This window comes from Cheilinus undulatus, linkage group 20 (assembly GCF_018320785.1).
Source record: "Cheilinus undulatus linkage group 20, ASM1832078v1, whole genome shotgun sequence".
Taxonomy (NCBI): Eukaryota; Metazoa; Chordata; class Actinopteri; order Labriformes; family Labridae; genus Cheilinus; species Cheilinus undulatus.
In genome coordinates this window covers 38,783,870-38,807,612 of record NC_054884.1, presented here as the reverse complement: position 1 = coordinate 38,807,612, position 23,743 = coordinate 38,783,870, and the positions used below count along the sequence as shown (strand labels likewise).

The 23,743-nt window shown below is 39.2% G+C and overlaps 1 protein-coding gene across 2 annotated transcripts in view; it reads right to left on the bottom strand.

Moving 5' to 3' along the window:
• The window catches only part of waplb (WAPL cohesin release factor b), a 55,848-nt gene that overhangs the window by 5,992 nt on the left and 26,113 nt on the right, over positions 1-23,743 (bottom strand). For both annotated transcript variants that reach the window (XM_041815526.1, XM_041815525.1), the window contains 11 exons: positions 17,666-17,761; positions 17,363-17,533; positions 17,063-17,199; positions 16,789-16,900; positions 15,399-15,635; positions 14,924-15,035; positions 14,731-14,828; positions 11,918-11,994; positions 3,898-4,034; positions 3,605-3,720; positions 2,226-2,399 (listed from right to left, as the gene is read on the bottom strand). In XM_041815526.1, the coding sequence (XP_041671460.1) occupies positions 2,226-2,399; positions 3,605-3,720; positions 3,898-4,034; positions 11,918-11,994; positions 14,731-14,828; positions 14,924-15,035; positions 15,399-15,635; positions 16,789-16,900; positions 17,063-17,199; positions 17,363-17,533; positions 17,666-17,761 (1,467 nt within the window). The remainder of the gene's footprint in view (positions 1-2,225; positions 2,400-3,604; positions 3,721-3,897; positions 4,035-11,917; positions 11,995-14,730; positions 14,829-14,923; positions 15,036-15,398; positions 15,636-16,788; positions 16,901-17,062; positions 17,200-17,362; positions 17,534-17,665; positions 17,762-23,743) is intronic.

The window sequence follows — 23,743 nt, the reverse complement described above, 5'->3', positions numbered from 1 at the left end:
GCTGCTGCTGATTCTACCGCTGACCTCACATGAAGTCAGTCTGGATAAGAACATCAGCACAATCTGATTATGCGGGATGATTTGATTTAAATGGCACTTTGATGGTGCTCATGGGAAACTGAGCAGCCGCAGTAGTAAAGATCAGAGGAGACAGCTGAGACTAGAGATAATACGACTATTTATTCAAAATGTAAATGAGATGAGCTTCAGAAAGTTCTCAAACAGCATCTCCTGCTGAGGCTGGTGTTGTTTCTATTGTCTCCAGAAGACACTTTTTGATTTAGAGTTAAATTATTTCAGGGTTAGCCTTCAACTTTCACTTTAGACTGCTGTTCAACTTTCCAGAAGGCACTATGGTACTTCTGCACAGTTTAAACTTTGATATAATGGCTGCAGCAGGCTGTTAGCAAGATGCATTTCTGCAACAAGGCTGTAACAAAGCGCCATCATTAATTCTCCTCTGACTGCTCAGTTTGGCCGGTGGACCAGCTCTTGGAAGAGTTCTGGTTGTGCCAGACTTGTGCTAGCTTTCCCCAGATCTGTGCCTGTCAACAATCCTGTCTCTGAGCTCTACAGGCTGTTCCTTTGACATCATGGCTTGGTTTTTGCTCTGATATCATTGTCAGCTGTTAGGCCTTCTACAAAGAGGTGTGTGCATTTTCAAATCAAACCCAATCAGTTTAATTTAGCACAGGTGGACTTCAGTCAAAGTGTAGAAACATCTCAGCAAAGATCAGAGAAATGGGAGGAACCTGAGCTACATTTATAGTGTTGTTGAAAAGGGCCAGAATCCTTAAAAATGTGATATTTCAGTTTTTGCAGAATTTTTTAAAAATCTTTTTTGACTGCTATTCTTGGGTAATGAGTGTAGATTTATGAGAATAAAACGGACTTTAACTGTAGCATAAAGCTGTAACATAAAAAAGTGAAGGGGTCTGAATTCTTTCTGAATGTACAGAAGAAAACAAAAAATACCAACACCATAGAGCACTGATCATCAACTGGCGGCCCGGGGGCCATATCAGGCCCCCTAAAGCTTCCTGTCTGGCCCCCGAAAGATCATTAAATTCAGAAAAGGAGGAAAAGAAGATATTGTGGTTTAAAGAGTATCCTTTGGCTTTAAATATCTGCAGCTGTTAAATCCATCCCACAAACCATTGATATTGAAATAGTTTTAGAATGACTTCACATTTGATCAGTTTTACTGAAATTTTACAGTCAGAATTAGTAGATATTTGAAAATAGGGTTAAGGTTGGCAGAAGTGCTGCAAAAATGACCAGGTAAAGTGGTGAAAGAGAATAAAATGTGGCATAAATTGGTTAAAGAGGGGAGAATGGGCATAAAGTATCATAAATTGGTTAAAAATGACAGAAATAGTTTTAAAAAAGTAAAGAAAATGGGTTAAATGGGCAAAAATAAAATAAAGTGTCAAAAATGGATAAAAGAGTGGCACAAAGGGGATAAAACATGCGGGAAAAGAGGTTTAAAGGGATTAGCGAATGGCAAAAATTGGATTAGAGAGGCAAAAAGTTTCAAAGATGGGTTAAAAGTGGCAAAAATACAGAAAAAATAGCCTGGTAAATAAATGAAAAGGTGTTAAAGAGTGGCACACAAGGGAAATAGTTGGCAGAAAAGTTGCAAAAGGGGGTTAAAGAATAGCACAAGTGGCTGAAAAGTGGCAAAAATTGCTTAAAAGTTGCAACTATTGTTGAAAAAATGTAAAGAAAAGAAAAGTGGCAAAAATAGATAAGAGTGGCACAAAGGGGATAAAACATGCAGGAAAAGTGGTTTAAGGGGGTTAAAGAATGGCAAAAATTTGTTAAAGAGGCAAAAGGGGGTTAAAATAAGATCATAATGGTGCTAAATCACAATTGTGGAGGGCCACTTCTCTGGGGCCAATTCTGTTGTCAGGCCCATCTCCCTGTGGCCTGTTGCATGATAGATAACAGGGATTGATCTCACTGGTAATGCCTAAATATGTCCTGCATTTTGAAAGAAGATACAAATATGTTACCCAGACCAAAATTATGATCTAATTTTTGTGCATTTGAAAGTCCTGCCCAGACTTTCTGTCCAGACTAAATCTAGCCCCTGTGCAAAGGCACTTAATGACCCCTGCCATAGAGGCATACATTGTCCAAACAGTTAACTTTAAAAATGATGGCAGTGGAGTGGCGCTATGGCACTTTATTGGTAGTATAAACAAAGTTAACACAGGCAGTACCTGTACAAGTGCAGCGATGGCGCTCAGCGGCCCGGTGCTGGTGATGTCCTGGTGTGGGGGGCTCATCAGGACGGTGGAGTTGCAGGGACCCTGACCTCCCTCCATCTCCATCTCCATCAGACAGTACTTGTTCCTGGCACTGTACTCCACCAGGTTGATCAGCAGGCCCAGGCCCTGAAAACAGCAACAACAGACACATCTGTCAGATCTACATATTAAGGACGAGCCTTTTAAGGCAATTTACACTGACAAAGTCACTGTAAACTTCTCAGAAAACATTCGAATTTGTAACAGATGAACCAGGATTTTTATTTTAAGTTTGATAGTAGCCAATGATGACATTTTATTTTAACAGGCTAATAAATTCAGGATTGCTTCATGGCAACCTGGCTGGTAGCTGAGAGGAGGATCAGGAGCGCCACATCTATTTCCTGAGAGGGGCAGAGTCAGACAGCTCAGTAACATTTAAAGACACAGAAACAGCTCGTTCTGAGCAGGGCTGAAACAGAGGGGTTTTTAAACATGCAAAAACCCAATCCTGGAGGGTTTTTCCAGACACAAACTTCACAGGCATGTTTTGGAGACCTCTGAGACCAATATAAATGTGTCTTAAAGGGATAAAACGTGTCTTAAAGGGATAAAACATGTGACCTTTAATGTGCATAACAGCAGCTAAATAAAGCAGGCATGCTCACTTTCTCTGTCTACCTGTTTGGGGCTCTAACACTAGCTGTGTACAGCACCCGATCAACTCAGTTTGTCTCGAGCCTTGCATTGCAGTGGTCTGTATAAAAACTGTTTAAACAAATGTTTAGGTGCATTTTAACTCACAGCTCACTTGTTTTAAGACCACAGAGATACAAAGATGTGGGCTATGCCTTTCAACAAGGTCAGGGAGGCTGCTAGGAAGACAGCTAATATGTACACTCACTGGTATCTGTGCTAATGCTAGGCTAAATCGATGACAAACACACCATTTCCTGTAGGTTCTCCACAATAAAAGACTATATTGTGATCTTAATCTAGTGCTTTTATTGTGACGAACCACATCAGAAAATAGCAGCTCACACCTCAGCAGGAGAGAAATGAAACTGGTGCTGATACAAAGAAGTGAACCCAGAGAGGCTTTTAAAGTCATTTTTCTGGGATTTTATGCTCAGACATGAGTGAATAAGAAGGGTTGTAGCACCTGAATATACATTTAGATTAGTTATTCCTTTTATTTTTATAACAGCCAAACATAATTCCTTTATCACAAAGAGCAAAAAGATATTAATATCCTGACATTTCTGCTCTCTTCTTCTTTTATTTGATGGCAGTCTGGTGGTAGTACAGCTTTACGATCACTAGAAACTACTGGATATCCGTGGAGTACTCACCAGTACTCTGATGTCGAACCGCTGCTCCTGTGGGAGATACTGAGGGACTTTAAGGACACAGTTCAGAGCCGTCACTATCAAATCCTCCTGCTCTCCCGTCTTCGTACTGCCCCACTCTGCACACAAACACATGAGTACACAGTGTAAACAAGCACAGGCCACTTGGTGTTTATTATTTAACAGTCAAATCAAATTAATGAAGCTTGTAGTGTCGGCGAACGTCTTGTAAACTTCTTTATGAGGCATGAATCAGGAGCAGAGGAGCTTGTTTTAATCAGTGTGTGCATGCTAACCGTTGTCATGTGTCAGATTGAGCAGTACTCCAATAATGGCCCTCATACAGTCCTCCACAGCCTTCCCCACCGAGGCTCCGTCTGAGTTCAGCTCCCTGCTGTAACACTGGATCATCGCCTCACACCGCCGCAACGCCCTGAGAGAAAAGAGGAGAGTTTAGAACATGGCCTGCATGAAAATCAGTGTTTGTTTAGATCAAGAGCACACAGGATGAAGGATGGAGCCAAAATTTTCAAAACAACTTGGACCGGTTAACTAGTTTGTTTGTGTTCTGGGACTCTCTCAGGAGGAAAGGAGGTTTAACTTTCTCTCTGTGATGATATTCTCAGTGCTTGTATACAGCCGTGTAGCTCTGTCAGTACCATCTGCGTCCAGCATGTGGCGCTCCAGCTAACTAAGAGTACACTAGTCAAGCTTTCATCCAACAGTGACAGTGATTGTTATGAAGTACCCTGAATGCAGGACTATGACCAGTGGAGTAAAAGTGGAAAAAAGATGTGCAATAGCGTGGCCTGCACCACTTTGCATTTTAGCATGCTTTTAAGCTTCTGTGTCAGGTATATGCCGTAGCTGTGCTGTAAATCCAGATGCTCGTCAGCAGTGTGAATTTTATGCCAGTTCCTGGTCCCGCTGCTACAACTCCTGATCGTTTGTGCACAGGAAAATATGGCAACTGAGACGGATCAAGTAATGTTGAAGTTAAAGCTGATAGATGTTGATCAGCAGTTGATTATACTGTAGTTACTGTAAAGAGGGAAAGTAGATTTAACTCATTATAACTCTACAGCCATCTGTCTCACTCTAGAGTGATTTTAAAATGGTGTGGGGCGAGAAACATTGGTGCGCCTTAGGAAAGTCTAGGTGTGCTGCAGGAATCTGTTTAACCAAATGTTATTCATTTATAGGGGTGGAAATCAGTAGTGGCCCCACGATACAATATTATCGCAATACTTGGGTCACGATTCAGTATTATTGCAATTTTAAACATTTTGCAATACAGTGAATATTGCAATACCTCATATTGTGATCTATACAATTTTTCCAACTGTTTAGCTGATTCAGCATTAGTCTTGCCCTCATGTTTGTCATATTTCTGCAGTATTTTATTTTCATGCAGCACTTCTTATAAACCAAATGTGTCATGTCCATCTAATTCGAGCCCTGCAGCCATGTTTGTTGTACTAACTTTCTCCTGCTCTATGACCGTCACCTCATCCGACCTCACTGGACAAACAATTGATTTTATTTTTCAATTATCATAGACTTTAGTTCATATTAGCAAATAATTTGAAAAAATCAATACTTGGTGGACAATACAATACGATATATCACCAGACAAAATATCGAGATACTATGCTGTTTCTATTTTTTCTGCCACTGCTATTAATTTAACAATATAACTGAACAGTCACGTGATTTAAAGAGCTGCCTCCTTTATAGCTTAAAGCTTGTTGCACCCTACTGAATGTAGGTTACAGTATTGATTTATTGTTGAATTTGTTGAAAAATGCAAAAGTTGATTAATTATAACTGCATATTACATCACAATCATAATATCAGGAGAAAAATCCCCATTAGATAATATTTGAAAATCGTTCAGCCCTAATCTAAAGGCATATCAAATGTAGGGCTGAACAATTCTGGAAAATAATCTAATTGCGATTTTTTTCAATAATATTGCCACTACAATTTGATATGCAGTTATTACTTGAGCTTCTTATTCCTAAACAAGGACTGAACAATTCTTTAAAAAATAAAAAATAATTCTAATTCTGATGATTTAGACTCGTTTTGCAAATTGGATATTAATTGTGGCATTGAATGGTTTTTGTCATTCTTATATTTAATAAGAAAAAAGTACAAAAATGAAGAGGATAAGATTTTTTTGCCGACTATTCTAAATGCATGATTATATGATATGTCATGCATAACATCTCTGCTGCAGAAAAGAGTTTTAAACTGGTATTTTGACTCAAATTTCAGGTCAAATAAATATTGCACCTTCTGCGATTTGAAAATTGCAGCAGGCCATATTGCAATTTAATCTAATTTTCAAATAACTGCCCATCCCTAATCAAATGTACATTTAAAAACAAAATAAGGCATGACAGGCTGTGCAAACTTCATGGGTCCTAGCATTTTACACAGGTGTACTGTCTCACCAGTGAAACAGGAAGTAGCCAACCTTTTAGTCAGAAGTTATGAATCAAAAGTGTCTCTTGCATGACAGATTTTGCCACGCTGTTTTCATGTAAAACTCCTCTTCCCACCTAAAGGACAATAACTTCTTTATAAGTAGGGCTGAACGATGTGCAAAAATAATCTAATTGCGTTTATTTTTCCCAGTATTGCTATTACAATTTAATGTGCGATTATTTTGAGGTTCCCCATCTTATGTGTTGTTTAACAAACACAAGCAATAAATCACTCTTTATTAAAAAGAGCACCATATTAGATAAACAAAACTAGGAATACATAACTTAAAAAAAAGAAAAGGCATTTTGATCCTTATCTTTTTTTTGTTATTCTTGTTTTGAATTAAAAAAAAAAAAACAGACATGAGGGAGAAAAGTAAGATTTTTGTAAAAAAAATAAAAAAAAATAAAAACCACAAAAGAAACTCTGTTTGCATATAGTGTAGAGCAGTGATAGTCAACATGTGGCTCTATTATGTCTTAATGTGAAATATTATTCCCCCAGAAAACCTTTAAAAAAAACTATTTTTTGCCATTTTCACCACTTTTCACCTATTTCAGCTATCTATTGCCAGTAAATACTGCTTTCTTTGGGGCCATTGTGCAAATTCTTTTGCCACTTTTTCCCCATTTATTCCACTGTAATCCAATTTTTTGCCCTTTTTGACCATTTTTTGCCCATTTAAGCAACCTTTTGCCATCACATAACACCTGTTTAATTTTTTCCAAAAGTTTTTGCTTCTTCTTTTTGCCACTTTTTTCCCTTTTTTGCCTCTTTTTGTTTAAATAAGCTGCCTTTTACCATTAAATATCACTTGTTTCCTTTTTTCCCGAATTTTTGCCTCTTCTTTTTGCCACTTTTTCTCAATTTTTGCCCTTTTTCACCATTTTTTTGTCATTTTTTGCCCATTTAAGCTACCCTTTGCCATGACATACCAGTTGTTTCCAATTTTTTTGCTCATTTTTGCTACTCGTGACTGCTTTTTGCCCATTTTAGTCACTTTTCACTTTTTTTTCCACTTTTGGACCATTTTTGCTACTTTCTATTTTCCACATTTTCTCCCGATTTTTGCCCCTTTTCATCCATTTTTGCCACCTTTAACTTATTTTGATTGTACTTCATGCCATTTCTGTCACTTTTCACCACTTAGATTGCGGCTCTTGCAAAGGTATTTTACAACAATTTGGCTCTTTGGTTGAGCAGGGTTGAGTAACACTGCTGTAGAGCATAAAACATCTACTTCAAAAAGCTGTATCTGGTATTCTGAGACATTTCAGGTTAAAGAAATATTGCACTGTCTGCTATTAGAATATTGCAGCAGGCCATATTGCGATTTAATCTAATTTGCGATTAATTGCCCAGCCCTATTTAAAAGAAGGAAAAAGTTAAGCAGTCAGGGTTTAGAAGACAAACATACTAATAAAAATAAAACAAATGTTAATAAATCTACTAGCTTTTAGCTACACGGTGTGCAGGATCTTGTATCTTTCATGCTATCAAATACATAAGACATAAAATATCATCTTTAGTTCATCACTATCACAACCAAACAGCCTTCACATCTAAATGTCATCTACTCTCATCTCAGCTCCACTCTTTTCTTTCCTCTCTGACTCCATGATAAAACAGAGCAGCACTGAAGACGTGTCCACACACAGCGGAATCGGCTGCAGGAACAGAAAGGGTGAAGCAGGTCAGCCGCCTATTGTAAATAACCAAATTAAACCTCATGGCTGCAGAGACTGAACACAGAGCAGAAACTAGAGTCAAAAAGACAAAACAGGACAGAGCAAAAGGAGGGAAATCAAGGAGGAAATGTTTTTTTCAATCAATATTGACCAATTATATTGAAACAAACCCTCCTGTCTGCCCTATACCCCTTTAAATGCTTTATCTTTAAATCTTGAAATAATGCCTATTCATTGACTTACATTCCTAGTGAATACAGAGTGGAAGTAGGACTATGTACACAACCTTTAAATAGAGAGTGATGCTGCAGGAAAAGCAGTATGATACTGTGCAGGATATTATTATTGTCTGTCCAGAGAAAGTTTGGTTCCTGGTCGGAAGCAGATGGGAATATTCAATAACCAATAGGACTTTTGTTTCTGTGTGTGCCGCCTTAAACGATGGTTTGGGGATAATTGAATTAATCCTGCAGACAGCTGAAACACTCAGAGGGGCAGAGGGGCGAGTTTGGGTTGAAACAATCAGGGCAGCATGTGCAGAAACAAAGACGAGAGGGTGACTCTGAGAAAAGTGAGATTTATAAAATGTAAAAGTTAGGGATAAAGACGAGGAAATTATGATGACAAAGATATGAAATCCTTGAAACAAAATGCCTGAAAACACAGCCTCAGTATTTGTGAATACTGTGTAGATGTAGAGTTTAGGTGGCCATAGTGCTCGCTCCCTCTCCTGCTCGCCCTGTAGTTTGGGGGTTAATCGAGTTAACAGAGAGGACAGCTGAATGTTCAGACCACAGCCTGTGTCACCCACTGAAACAGCAACTCTTTGTTGAATTATTTAGCCTTCCTCCTCGCCCTCACCCCCATCCTCACCCTTCGATCCTGCAGACCCTCTACAGGGGCGAAGGGCCGGTCACAGAAAGGGCAGAGGAGGGATGAGAAGGTAAAACGTGACACTGTTTGCAGGGCGTATACTTTTTGGTGCATCAACTTCTAGCCATTTTACCACAACCACGTTAACATAAGTAAATAAAGTGAAAATAAGGACTTTCTATCCTGGTATCAGTTTGATTCAGAACTATAACAGGTGTTCAGCTACTACAGGAAGTATATTTTGTGGATTTGTGGACACTAGGCAGTGCTGTTTTGATTCTGTAAACAAACATTTTGACAAGAAATGTCGTTTACCAGCTGTTTTTCATGACTATCAAGAGACGTTAACTTCAATGGTACTGAAATTTTTTATAATATGTATGTAAAACGTTCAGTTGCTTTAATCACTGTGAAGTTAGACGAGGCAATCCTCATTTTCTGAATCAAGAACAGAGAATCTTTTGTTCACTCTAGTACCAGGCGTGGAGAAAACCCTCTCCGCCCTGACAGAGGTGCCCGGGACGCACAGGTAACAGCGTGCCAGCTGGGACAGGAGAGGATACCTGGACCGGAACGTTTTCCACCATGACAGCGGGTTACTGTCGGCGTGCAGCACGGTTTTACTCTCATACATCAGCATCTCTTGATGTAGCAAAGCCTCACTCACCACCTTCGCGATAAACATCCCCAGTGGTGGCCATTGCTGCGCCTCTGTGTTTTGGTTTGAAAACTTTATTGTTCATCATGTCCTGTGTCATGTGACGAAACATTTGGTTCCTACACCTACAAATGGGTGTAGAGGCCACCGAGAGATGGGGGGAGACTCGAGAATGATTATAAACAGCAAAAATGTTTTTAAAAATATTCAAATTATATTGGAACCCCGAAATTCATTCCAGCAGCCTTTGTTGAGAACCAAAGCTCCATAGAAATACACCAACCCCTTGAGGACTTAAAGGAAGATTGCAAGATACTGAAGATGTGCTCATTTTGGTCTGCCTCATCTCATCCATCACAGCTTCTGCCCTACCAAGTCTCGGCCATTATGTTTTATTGTCTCTTTACCGTCCTAAAAGATGCTCACAGAATACAGTGTCTGTAAAGACAGAAAGCAGAGGAGAGAGACAGCGGTTTCTCCTGGTCCCTCTGAGTTTTTTCTTTACATGCCGACCTGTGAACTGATGACAGTCTTTACACCATCGAGATCAGTGTTACTCAACCAAAGAGCCAAATTGTTGAAAAATAAATTTGCAAGAGCCGCAATGTAAGTGGTGAAAAGTGGCAAAAAAAAGGTTGAAGTAGCAACTACAATAAATTAAGGGAGGCAAAAATGGCCAAAAAGCAACAAAAATGGGGTAAATTGGGAGGAAAGCGTGGAAAAAGGGTCAGAAAGTAGCAAAAATGGGTGAGAAGTGAAGAAAAATGAGTTACAGGGGACAAAAAATGATCCAAAACTGACAAAAAAATTAATGAAAAGTGACTGAAATGGGCAAAAAAGCAGTCAGGAGTGGCAAAAATTGGCAAAAACTAGGAAAAAAGTGGTATTTAATGATGAAAGGTATATTAAATGGGTGAAAATGGGGAGAAAAGATGGTGAAAAAGAGCAAATATGGGATAAAAGTGGCAAAGAAAAATGGGTAAAAGTTGCAAGAAAGTGTCAAAAATGGGCAAAAAGTGGTATTAAATGGCAAAAGGTAGCTTAAAAGGGCAAAATGGGATAAAAGTGGCAAAAATGGGCAAGAAAGTAGGAAAAACGTGGTATTTAATGGCAAACGTAGCTCTGATGGATGAAAAGTGGCAAAAAAAGATGAAAAAGGGCAAAAATGTTTCCCTTTTTTTAAGGTTTTCTGGGGTAGTAATTTTTAAAATCAAGACATAAAAGAGCCACAAATAATCACAAAAGAGCAACACGTTGAGTATCACTGATCTAGACAAACACTGGTGTCCATCCTGGACCTGTAAATTTTCAAACATATTTAAAATGTACGATTCCTGATCGGGAGGCTCTGACTCAATCAGGAGCAGCAAAGAATCCTATAGACACCCCAAGGCTCGAAATTATTCAGAAAAATAATCAGTTGTGACACCCTTATGTTATTTTTTATTTTTATTTTTTTTAAATATGAACTTATTTTGAAAGCAGTACCATAAACTTCTGGTTTAAAATTTTTATGCTAATATTTGATGTTTTGAGTTGATGGATTACACTGTAATTGCTATTGCAATTTTCTCCAGTATAACTGCAGTTGCACATTGTGCATCCCTGGTGCTGAAGTATAGACATGCATGTCTGTTTCATATGGTATATCTTGACAAGAGAGGTCCAACGCTCTTCCTCTCATCACAGAGTAAATCTAGTGACAGTGTCTCAGCACTTTTCATCACCCAACAGCAGGAATACTAACGTGAGCAAACTAAAGGGGTCCCTTAATTGTGTGATTGCTGTATCATTGCAGGCAAAATCAAACAATCAATAAAACAGAAAATTTAACTACACTGGAGGATAAAACTGACTGAAAATGGTCAGACTAAAACGACAACACCACTGTTAGCCGGAGGGCAGAGACACAGACTGATGCAGGGAGAGACGGCGAGCACACAAAGGTCGGGTCACTTCCACAGCGGACTGAACCCTTCGGGGCTGAGGTCAGAGGTCAGAGCTCAGCGATGTGACTGACAGGAAGTCATGACCAGGAAATTGGACAACAAAACGGGATAAAAATATGCATAATAACCAGCAGGCACACTGAGTCATGCTGGCACAGACTCTCACACCAATACACAAACACACACACAACACACACACACAATACAGTAGAGCTGAGTCAGACTGGGTCTCTGACTGCAGTCAGCCGTGTTTTTATGTTTAAAATGCTCTCAGTGCTTTTCATCTTGGTATTGGATGACAAAAAGGACATTTTCATTTCTGCTCATTGACTTCTGGGTCGAAGTATGGGATGGGAATTGAGGAGCATGCACAGAGCACCAGGTCCAGTTTGGGACTGAATAAGGTATGAGATGATCATTCTGCAACTGCATCGTCAAAGCATTAAAGTCAGACTTTCTGGACTGGATTTTTCTCTAACTTGCTTGTGATCATACGGAGCGTTGACGAGAAGAAAGAAAAAGGGGAAATAAAGTTGTTCCATTACTGGAGCCCTAAGACTACCAAGAGAACAGCACATAGCAAATCTGCCATTATAAAGTAAATTACAGTCTAGAGTCAGAGGCGTAGACTGCATTTATATAGCAGTTTTCTTACTTTGCAGAGGAGACGATCAGTGATGAGTCTTTGTAGGCGATCAGGTAGCTCTGGTTCTCTGGGTTGTGGACTGTCACCTGCAGGAACACAAAACAAGAAAAAACTTCTCAAATTTCAGTCCCACCTGCATTTAAGATGCTCTCTGTTTCTTTGTCCTCTGTGAAACAACAAAGGTGTAAACTGTCCTGTTCTGTGAGGATTTCCATAGCGCTTAGCAGAGTCCAAAACATTCAGTTTTTTGTTCTAGAACCATCTCTTTTCTGTGTTTGTAATCCTGTCAGATAACAGCGCTGTAGTAGAGCTCTCTGCCTGCAGAGGTAGCCTGAAACCCACAACCTTCATGCTGCATTTTCCACCTTCAGTGCTTATTTATTGTCTTTATTTGAGGAGTTTTGTCATTTATACCTGAGCTCTGCAAGGTTCATTTACTTTACAGAGTAATACTGTCATCTTTAAATGGTGCAAAATGGCCTCATGAGGGAGAAAAGATGGCATAAAGTGGTATATTTGTGTACTGGAATATTGGTCACAGTGGTATAGAAGATGCAGCCAACCATTCAAATGAAAAAAGCATGAAAAGTGAGTCTGATACTCTGGATTGCATGGTACTACCCCAACAAGACCCCCTTCCCTTTCAAATGAAAAAGGAAAAAATAGTTGGGTTATGACATGTCGGCTGATTTACTCATTTTACTTTAGCACCAGCCTCTGCTCACATGTTCTTACAAACAAGATTGTAGAAGTTTAAGCTTCTCAACCGAGCTTCTCATGAAGATATTACTCTGGTATGTTCAATACCGAGGCTGCCTCTATGCCCCTGCCACCGTTCAATATTTGTATAGATCCTTACAGTGAATCTTACTGCACTGCTCTCAAAAACAGTGTGGATGGTGTAGACCAATAAATCATTTTTTTCACAGCACTGTGATTTTGATTCTGTTCAGGAAAATTCCCTCTTTATGATGATCTGGTTGGGTAATTATTATAGCAGAGGGAGGGACAGATAGTCAATAGAGATCTACGCTGACTGAGCACAGTGCGGCCTTGATGAGCTGGTCTGATCGATAAAGGAAAGATGGCCGCACATCCTTCAGAAGTTGTCTGACTTTAACCTTGGTGAAAGTCCTGCTTGTTGCCCCTCAGAGAGTGGTGTGCCAACACAGGACACAAATTTATACAGAGATTAAAGTAGTGCAAAACTGTCCAGTCCCTTCCACTGATTCTCAGTTCACTGTTGTTCATATTAGGGTTAAAGAGCAATGTGCCAGGCAGTATTCATCAATCATTCAGCCTAAAGCTGCCTTAAAACATAATTTCTGTAACGTTAAAACTGTCTAAAAACAATCTCCCAAAAACCTGAGGGTTGACATAGTAGAGCCACTGTAAAAAAAAATGGTAGGATCAGTTAATTTTCAAGTATAAACTCAAATTTTTTCAGTTTGAAATGTGTCAATACACCAAAAAATAGATTTTAAAAGTCAAACATTTGCAAGAAAAAAACTCTATAGATACAAAAGTGGAAATTATCTGATTGTACAAAGGACAAACTTTCCACATTAACTAAAATGTGACTAAAACTAAAAAGGATAGAAATGACTAGAATGGGACTGAAAACTAAAATACATTTCATTTAAAGCCTAAACCTAAGATTGAAATTAAAAATAGCTGCCAAAATTAACACTGCAGCGTAGGAGAGCCACTCTAAAAAAAAATGACAGGATCAGTTAATTTTCAAGTAAAAACTCAAAATTTTATCAGATGAAAATTTGTCAATTACGGAGCCCGGGAGATGACATGAACGTGTTTAATTATTTAATACACACACGCGTTTTATTCGTATCTCGTGCGCGCAAAGTAGTTGATACTGTATACGTTAAACACATATGCGAAATACAGAGAAATTGCGCGCATGAAATAGGAATAAAACACGCAGGCAAGATACTAAAACACACACATGCGAGATACTGAATCACACACGTGAGACGTGTTTAATTCATATCTCGTGCACGCGAAATAGTCTACACTATATAGATAAAAACACACATGTGAGATACAGAGAAATGTGTGCACATGAGATACCAATAAAACGTGTGCACAAGATACTAAATCGTGCGTGCAAATTAAAAAAATAAACATGTTCATGTCACCTCCAGGGCTCCGTAGTCAATACACCAAAAAATAGAGTTTAAAAGTCAAACATTTGCACTGAAAAAACCTCAGAATTTTTATGGATATAAAGTGGAAAATATCTGATTGTAAGGAGGACAATCATTCCACATGAAGCAGCTTTTCTTGCACAAGTCCTGCAGCTGAAAGCCTCATCACATTATAGTTTTTACTGCAACTGACCAGTAGGAAAATATTTGTGATTTTAGCCCAGAATTATCTCATAATCATCAACATGATTGTTGGATGTGTGGTGGAGGGACGGCTGCACTGCTCTGTTCAGAGAGAGGGACAGTGAAAGTTTTGTGTCTAAACATGCTCATATTTAGACGAACGATGAACCAAACAATTTGATTTTTTAGCTATCGAGAGTTCAGAGCTCTGTGAGCCGTAGATGGATAGACAAGACTTGGTAAGCATCATGCTAATTCTGCCAAACATCCCACACCTGTAATTTAGATGCAATAACTCTTTCAGTGTATTTTAAAGGTACAAGTTCGATCTTTTCAAGGCCCACTTTAAGCAACTCATGATTCCTGTACCAACTACCAAAGGATCAGACTTTAAGCTTTTAGCCGACAAAGGCAAAACAAGCATCCCTAGTTTTATACGGCATCAAACATCCCTTTCATCTGTGTCACACTTACACTCTCCAGCACCCGTAAACACCTCTCTGCTCCCCACAGAGCTGACACCAGCTTCTCCTTATCTTCCTCCTGGTTTAAATTATTAGCACACTCCTTCACTGTGGAGACAACCAGAGAAGCAGAATTAGAAATGGGTAATTCATCACAAATTATTTCCACTATTATGAGTCAAAATGTTGAAATTATCTTCAACCTTTATCTACTATGTGGTCCAGCCCTCCCAGTAGCCGTAGTTCCTCTTTGAACCAGTCTCCTGCTCGCTTCGATGTCAAGGAGAGTAATGTTTCCATGGCTAAATGACCCGTCTACAGGAAGAGAGGGGAGACAAAAGGAGTTAGTTTAAGAAGTTTTACTATGATGAATTTCAGAACTTGTGAGGGTTGAATGCTGGTGAAAAACAGCAGAAACTAAAGGCTGAGAAATGCTGTAGATATTTAAATCACTACAGATCTTCAGCTCTGCCGAAGCAGTAGCAAATATCTTGACACATGTGGGTGGCTGTGAGTCATCCTGACTGAAGAGCTGCTAAAATATCATTACTCTGAGCTTTCAGCGAGAGGTGTAATACTCGGAAACTGTTTCAAGGCATTTTCGCCCATGATATGATCCACTATGGCAAGTATTTACACAGATGACCTAAATAATGAAGCAGAGCCCAGTTTAAGCACCGTTATGTTCTGTAGGTCCAGGTGTTTGTTGTGCACTGTGTCACAGAGCTTCCTGATCCTCTCCTTCATCTTGGCGATCTCCCTGGCACTGAGCTGGCTGGTGCAGTCCACCACCCCCTGGTCTTGGTCTAGCTCAAGCAGCCGGATCATGAGGTCGAGACACGATCGGTCCAGATCCATGTTCAGTCGGTCTCTACTGAGGATGTACATCAGTGACGCCGTGCACATAGCCAGGTTCTGCAGAGATTTAAAACACAGGGAATTGGTGAGGTTGCTACAAAACAAGGGAGTGTCTCCCCCTAAGCCAGGGGTTCTCAACCTTTTCAACCCAGGACCCCCAAAATAAAGGTGTGAGGGACTGGGGACCCCCACTGCACTTGAAGGTGGTTGAACAGAATAGTCATGTGCAGACAAGGCCATTGGGGGAATGAATGGGAGAGCTTTCTGGGGCCAAGCAAAACCTTAATCCTAACCACTCTTATCAAAGATTTTTTTTTAAATTCATTTGTGTAGTAAGTATCCCTCTTAATAATGTATATCCTTCTTTTAAAACAGAATTAAAATACATTAAAAAAAGCTAAAATGGGTTAATAGTGACAAAAATGGTGGGAAAGGTGGTGGAATTAGATTTTAAAAGTAGCAGACATGGGTTAGAAATGCCAAAAAAATACATAAAAGTGGCAAAAAAAATAACAAAAAATGGGTTACAGTGGAAAAAAATGGGAATATTAAATGGCAAAGGGGATTCAAAGGTGGCCAAAATGGTGTTAAATTTGCAAAAATAGGTGGAAATTTGGTGAAATGGGATGTAAATTGTGACATAAAAAGTGGCAAAAGGGGTTAATAGTGGCAATAATGTGTTAACAGAGCCATCAGTAGGCAAAGTTTTGTAAGATTTGGTTTAGAAGTGGCAAAAACATGGGTTTTAAGTTGCAAAAATTGGTTAAAATTAGGCGAAATTGGTATAAAATGGCAACAGTGTAATTATAAAATGTTTTTAGAGTTTTTAAGGCATCTGGACACCCGCTCTCAGTGTCCCCAACGTTGAGAACCCCTGCCCTAAACAAGGAAGAGGAACAAAACAACCAAGCAGAGATCACAGAGAAGAGCTGGTCTCAGCTTTGTAGTAAGAACAAAATCAACGCAGCAGCTGGAACAAAACAACTGGTTGTCTCATCACAATCACAGCTATAAGGCTATTTTCACTGCATCACTTCTTCCTTCTAACTGAGGCTGAGCTTGCAGATTTAATTCTTTTGCCCTAATAAACTTACTGTGAGTGGTCCAGATGCATTTATTGTCATACAATTATTTACAGCAGTCTCTAATCATTCCTCTAGATCCCATCTGAGGAGACAGAATCGGTTCATGAGTGCAGGCAGATGCTTACCGGGAACTGAGGAGCGTCATTGAGAGTTTTGAAAATCTGAGCCACCTTCCCTCTGGCCCTGAGGTGCATCCTGAAGCTGGGCATGGCACAGCGTGTAGCCAGGCTGATCACACTGAGGAAAAAGCAAACACAGACACGTAACATCAGTAAATGATGATGAAATATCTATTTGATAGTATTTGCTCAGGGTTGGTGTGTGGTTATGTGAAACAAACAGGCCGTGCCAGCAGCAGAGCATGTTGTTTCCAGCAGGGGGCGTTGCAGCGGCTCTTACCTAAGGCAGCGTGTGTTGAGAGGTTGTCCTGTCTTTAGACCAGTCGCAAGATACTCAAAGTCATCTGTAAACTCCTGGTTTTCTCCAAACTCCACCACGTCGTTGAAGTGCTTCACATGCTGGACGACTGTATACAGCTGGAAGACACAGAGACAATAATAAGAAGTGGAGACAAGGAAAGAGGAAAGTCCAGCTGGATTTGAAAGGGATGGTACAGTACATGTTTTCAGTATTACTGCTCTAATCATTAAGGTTAAAGAGTTTGTCATTTACACATCTAAGTGAAAAGACTCTGTGTACCTCCTTGTGCTCTTTGCGACATTTGAGTGCAGTGACAGCGTCCTGGTAGAGATCCGTGGGGACGGTTACACACTTGGTGACCTTGGGTGGAGGTGGAGGAGCCTTAAACACATTGTCATCCTTCTGAGTCTCTGTGGGCTCTTTACTGGATGCTCCAGCTGCTACTGGAGGCTGGAAGAATGAAGAGTAGACAATAATGAAAAATAATAATGCATTGTAAACTGCTTCAAAGAGATTGTTTCAATGACTTTAACTTCTTTGTTAAAGGCTGAGACTTTAACGCGCGAGTGTGTTTAAGCTTACAGGTGCTGCCTGTGGTCGTGAGAAGAAGGGTGGCGGAGGCTCCTCTTCGCTATCTACCGTCCAGTGTCTGGCGTTGTACACAGCTTTGGTGGGAGACTGGAACATAAACACAAAAACAAAAGACATGAAACATCCCCACACTTGAAGTGCATTGTAGAAACATTTCAACTGAAGCAGTTAAAATTAAACACTCGTAAGCGACGGTATGTAGATATTCACACTTTGACTCCCTCCACAGGTCTTTGAGTGCAACAGCATTGTAGTAAAAAAAAAAACCTTCCCTTAGAAATGTGGATTGTTGACAGACAAAGGGGGTGAAGACTTAACATTACCAGAATCTGGACAAATATGACTGCTAGCATCAACAGCCCATTGTCAGCATGGGAAGGATTTGTATGTGTATCCAACTGTTGCCATGATTAGCTGCGCCTAACACTGGAGAGGCTAACTGCTACATGCTAGTTGAGATAGGTTTGTAAGCTCTAACTCATAGACTGAAGAAAATATTGGACAAAGCCTGAGTGATATCAGCCATTCAGTTACGAAAAGAGACTTCTGAGTCCACAGTGGCCGCCATATTGAAAATAACTTAACTCAACTTAGAAACCTGCTGGTCTTAAACCTGCTAATAAACTCTGGATCATTCTGGTTCGTAATCATATCAGCTACACCTCTGATTCTGCATAACTAAATATGATTTTCAACCTAAACTGGAAGAGTTACAACAAAAAATCTTCCCGTACAAAGTGTGTGCCCATAAAGACATTTCTGCTGTAAAAATCTACTGCGATTTTGCAGACAGCCTCAAATGAAAACATGCGTCACTTGCATGTATTTGTTTGCAATTTCACATTTGCTTCATTTTCAAGCATGGAGGTTTCTGCTAGATTGGCAACTTGACAGACTGACAAGGAAAGAGACAACTTTTTGGTTGATGAATTCATGGATTTGCAAACCAGCCACATCTTTGGTATGATTACTTTGTTCGCCTGGTAAAGCTGCAGTACATGAATAAATGATGATACAATTAATGATGAAGCCTAATTATTTAAGCAATGATGCAGAATCTGTTATGAAAGATATCTGTATGGATGTAGACACTGTTATTAAACTGTTACTTTAATTTGGGAAAATATTCTAACCGCAATTTCTCCCAATATTGTAACTGTAATATATAGCTATAAATATAAATGTATAAATTCTTCATCTTATGTGTATTGTTTCAAAAACACAAGCAACTAGAAAAGCACTTGGAGAGCGCAGACCTCCGCCATCAGCCCTATCTCCCAATAGTGAAGAATCCTTTGATAAATTCCTAGATCCGTCCCCATGTGCCCTTCACCATGGCATTCACCGATTGCTCCCTCCCCGGTGGGGTGAGGCAAAGTATAGGCTTCGCTACAGGTGGACTGTCATGGCGGTATCACTGCCTGCAGGTGCCAACAGATGCACTGACAGTCTCAGCCATGGTTTCACCAGACAACTGGAGGTCATGTCAGAGGGTGAATATTCCTCTATTCCTCCAAGCATTGTGAGTATTCTCGCTACAATTCACTGTCTTTCTCTCTGTTACGCCCCGACTTGACCGGGCGTGCGTCTTTCAAACTCTAAACTCCAAAACTTTGAATAGAAACACACCAAAAACATGCTGCTGGGACTGAGGTTCCTCATGTCTGCCATCTCCTGGTGTAAAGTGGTAACAGCGCAGACCTCCACAATTAGCCCTATCTCCCAATAGGACAGAATCCTTTAAAATATTCCTGGATCCAGACAGTGATCCGGATCAGTCCCAAAATCTAACCAGTTCTTCCTTATGCTATTTCTAAAATTTCCTGAAAATTTCATCAAAATCCGTCCATAACTTTTTGAGTTGTGTCGCTAACAAACAAAGAAATTGACAAACAAACTAATTAACTAACAAACCCTACCGATCACATAACCTCCTTGGCAGAGGTAATAAATAATTCTATAATTTAACAAAAACAATATTGGATAGATTAAACTAGGGCTGAACCGAAAAATAATCTGCATATACTGCAAATCCAATACTAACTTGTTTTGAAGGGAATGAAAATGTTGACATTATTGTCATTCTGATAAAGACAAATATATATGAAAAAAGGAAAGGAGAGGTTTTGTTCTAAAAAAAAAAAATGAAACTTGAGTTCTTCTTTTTTTATTATTTTGACAAATACTTCAGGAAAAAGAAATATTGCACCTTCTGTATTTAAAAAAAATCTGTCCTGACAAAACTAACTAAAATGAAATGAAATTAGAGACAAAATCTTTTTGACAGCAGCTGATTGTCTGACATAAATACCCAGACCCAGAGAGAGTAAAGTGACCTGATTGGATCGCACAAGACTTCACACAATGGTTAATTTTAGGTCTTAAGTTGTAAAAAAACATAAAAATTGAATACAGAAAAAGAAAAGTGAAGAGCCCTTCTGGGTCTGGCCCTTGACATGTCTCCCATATTGCTAAAAAAAAAACCTAAAACTAATTTTAAAAAACCCTCAAATTAAGTATTTTTTCAAAATCCAAATTAAAAAAAACAACAGGAAAACTATAACTAAACTGAACTCTTACACAAAAGGTAAAAAATAAATACAAATAAAAACTAAGGAGAGATCCAAAACTATAATAACGTTAGTGTGAACTAGGTCAGTACAGTTTAACACCTTTCTTATAAGAAAACTGCAGCCTGTTGCTAAATTTACTTGGTGCTGAAAGCTGGCAGCCATTCTCTAGCATGAGGTAACTGTTCTATCAGAGCATTGCTTCTAAGGGTTTTTAAATCCTTAAAAATGATTAAAATTCATGTTTATTTTTTACAGAAATCCTTCGCCTTTCTTTTGAGTTTGTCTTGGGGGATGCTGTGTAAGAGCAGCATTAAAATGTCCATGTTGAGGTGGAAATGTTGTAAACTGTTGCTTGAACTGGCTACAACCATTTAAAGGGTTCAATACAAAGAAATCAACTGTAATGGTTGCTTTTCTTCTGTTATCATCTTATATAAAGAGTTGTGGGTTTTCTAGAATACATTTTCATACTAGTGTACATAAAAGATGTTGAAAAGCAGCTCAACCTTCTTTTCTGTTTCTTTTATAAATAACTAAATAAGGAGGGGGAAAAAAGCATTTTGCCTTGATAAAGTTTAAGTACATGCAATTTCTTGTGCAGAGAGAAAAAGACGAGAGGTGAAAGAGGAAGAAAAATCAAGACAAATGGATGCACATGAAACTGTTGAGCATCGGCCAGCACTGATCAAACAGCAGGACACGCAAACACATTTAAAACAAACACACAGCCCGTAACACCAGCATCAGCCCTCATCCCTTCATCCTTGGCTCCACTCCTGTCTTTTTTAGATATTTTTGCCAAACCTGTGGTTGGTGGTTGCCGGGGTGTTCATAATGAAAAACAAAAGAGGGATGGGCAGGACAGAAGGAAAGAAAGGGAGAGGAGAGAGAATTGGCTGAGGAGAGGAGCGCTGAGGGAGGTGAGGGGGGGATTTTGCTCCACGGGGTTAATAAGCAGAGACAAAAGAGGAGTTTGGGAATAAGCTTGGCTGTCCTGGAACATCAACACACCGAATTAAAGACTCCTACAATAATCTGAATGACACAGACGGACACCTACCCTATCCGCCCCGCCCACCTGCTGCCGAGCAGCATGGGAGAGATGAGAGTGGAGGAGGAAGGTGGGCGAGGGTGGCCACGGTCCTGCTGTGGACACAGAAAAGGTCCTGCATGGCGGGTCATTTACAGAAAACTGACTTTTACTGGAGTCAACAGAGCAAGTTTACAAAGAAGTGGAGTCTACTTTCATAATCAACTTGTTTCTTTTATTGATGCAGTCATCAACTGCTAAAAAGTCCTGGGCTAAGAGAAAATGTTGATAAGCCGGTTATAAATCAGTGTTGGAAAGGGTTTGTTTTTAAGGGTTAACTCATTCAAGCACTTGTTACCAAAAAATTCAAACCCTTTAACTCTGCTGTTCTAAAGCTCCAGGTAGGCACCGACACATAATATATGTGTTTTGTTTAGCTGCTTGGTGTGTTTGCTGGCAATCCTGTTCACATGTGCGAGCGGGAGGCAGCGAAAGCATTGTTTAGTCACTGTGAAAAGGAGACAATAGATCTGACTGCAACCTCCGTCTGTGAGACTCTTTCAGATGAAATTCCTTTGGCATTTGACTAGGCATGGGGATCGTTCATTTTTATTGATAGCCTCATCGATACTCCTTATTGATCTGAGTCCTTATCGAGACCACAATCGCTATAGTTTGGTAGAAAGACTAAATGAGGACAAATATTTACACTCAAAGTGGTCTATTCTGAGAAGTGCTTGAGTTAAAGACTCACATCTATTTTTTATCCCTCAAATACAACACATTCTTCATATTCACAACTATATTTATTGAAGTTTCTCATCAAAAACTAAATTTTCCCAATTTTATGTGACATTTAAACATATCATAACATATCGAGTATTGTCATCTAATTTACTGAGGTTACCTGAACGCATCATATTCTCTGTCTTCCAGGTCGTTAAGTTCGCTAATTAACTGCCGATTCCACCGCAGATTTCGACTCTGGATTAATATTGTTAACAAACAGGACTGTCTCAAAGTTTGGGAGCACTTTTCAGCATTTATCTGAGCAGCTGAGGAGGAAAACTGTCTTGAATCAGCTGAAGAGAGTGAAATGAGTGTCTATTACTCCCAGTGGACAAAACCGATGTGTTTTTAGTTTATGTCTCCCTTGAAAGAACTGATGTATTTTTTTACACCAGTTGCATCTTAAAATGACGTTACGTCACAGAGCCTGTGAGACTCGACAGCAGTATCAATAAGCTAAAACATTATTGATTTTCGGGTGTTAGAAAATACAGAACCATTTCGATCCTCGACCCTACCTTTGACATAGATCGTCCTGACCTCTCTCAATCTATAAGCCCTCAGGCTGTAGCCATCCATCAGACCAAGCAGTGTGGGCACATAACTCATGAACATAACAAATCAGCTGTTTAGAGTGAACTGGCATCTTAACATGACAACTAGATTAAACCACAATTTATCCTCATGTAATTTTCAAATAATAAAAGAGGCAATATTTTTTTAACCTAAAATGTGTGTTAATAAACCAACCTGATACATTTTTTTGCTGGATTTATTTACATAATTGCATTTATCCAACTGCAACTTTTTCCAATTGTTCAGACCTAATTTAATCTATTTAACATTGTGTTTGTGAAAAAATAAGATGAGGAGCTTAAAAATAATTGCATTAAATCTCAGTTGCAATACTGGAAGAAATAAGCGTATTTATATAATTTTCATAAATCATTTGGCCCTATTAGAAAGTTGCATGGAAACTGCACAGTGTCCCTCTCTTACTAAATGAGTGAACAATCTGTTCACAGGACAGGAGAATACAGCTCCAACTGTCACAAAGAGCTCACTAGGAACAAAACTCCAGTCCCTTTATATGACCCCTTTACTCCTCCGTAGTTTCAGCTCAAAGCTGCAGCGCTCGTCTTTTACACTCGCCTGTCTTTGAGAAATAAAAAGATATTAGAAATTGAGTTCTTAATAATATTTGAAGCACCATTAACAATGCTGCTCTTAGTGTTTTCTAATCTACTGCTATTCATTCTTAGGAAAACGGAGCCCTTTTTTCAGTGACAGATAATTTTCATGAAAGTAACTTCTGCCAGATCACTTGGTTTGTAAAACTAAAGTATTATATTATTTATTAATTCAAAAAATAAATGAATATACTAACATGTTAACTCTGTAACGTGTTACCCCCTACACTATTTGTATAACTGTTGTCAAAGTCTATGTGAAGTTTAAACCAATGATGCAAAGATCCAGTAAAGATTTCTCGCCTTTCTGGTGTTTCAAGAGTGACACAAAGTGGGAAAAAGTCAAATATTTTAAATTGGCAGAATAAGTTGGGTCAGACTGACAAACTTCAATTATTTATTTTTGGATCATTTGGCCCAGTATATTTGTGTTTTGACATTTGAAAAGTTTGGCTTCATTTTTGTTGGTTTTAAGGAAAAGACTGTG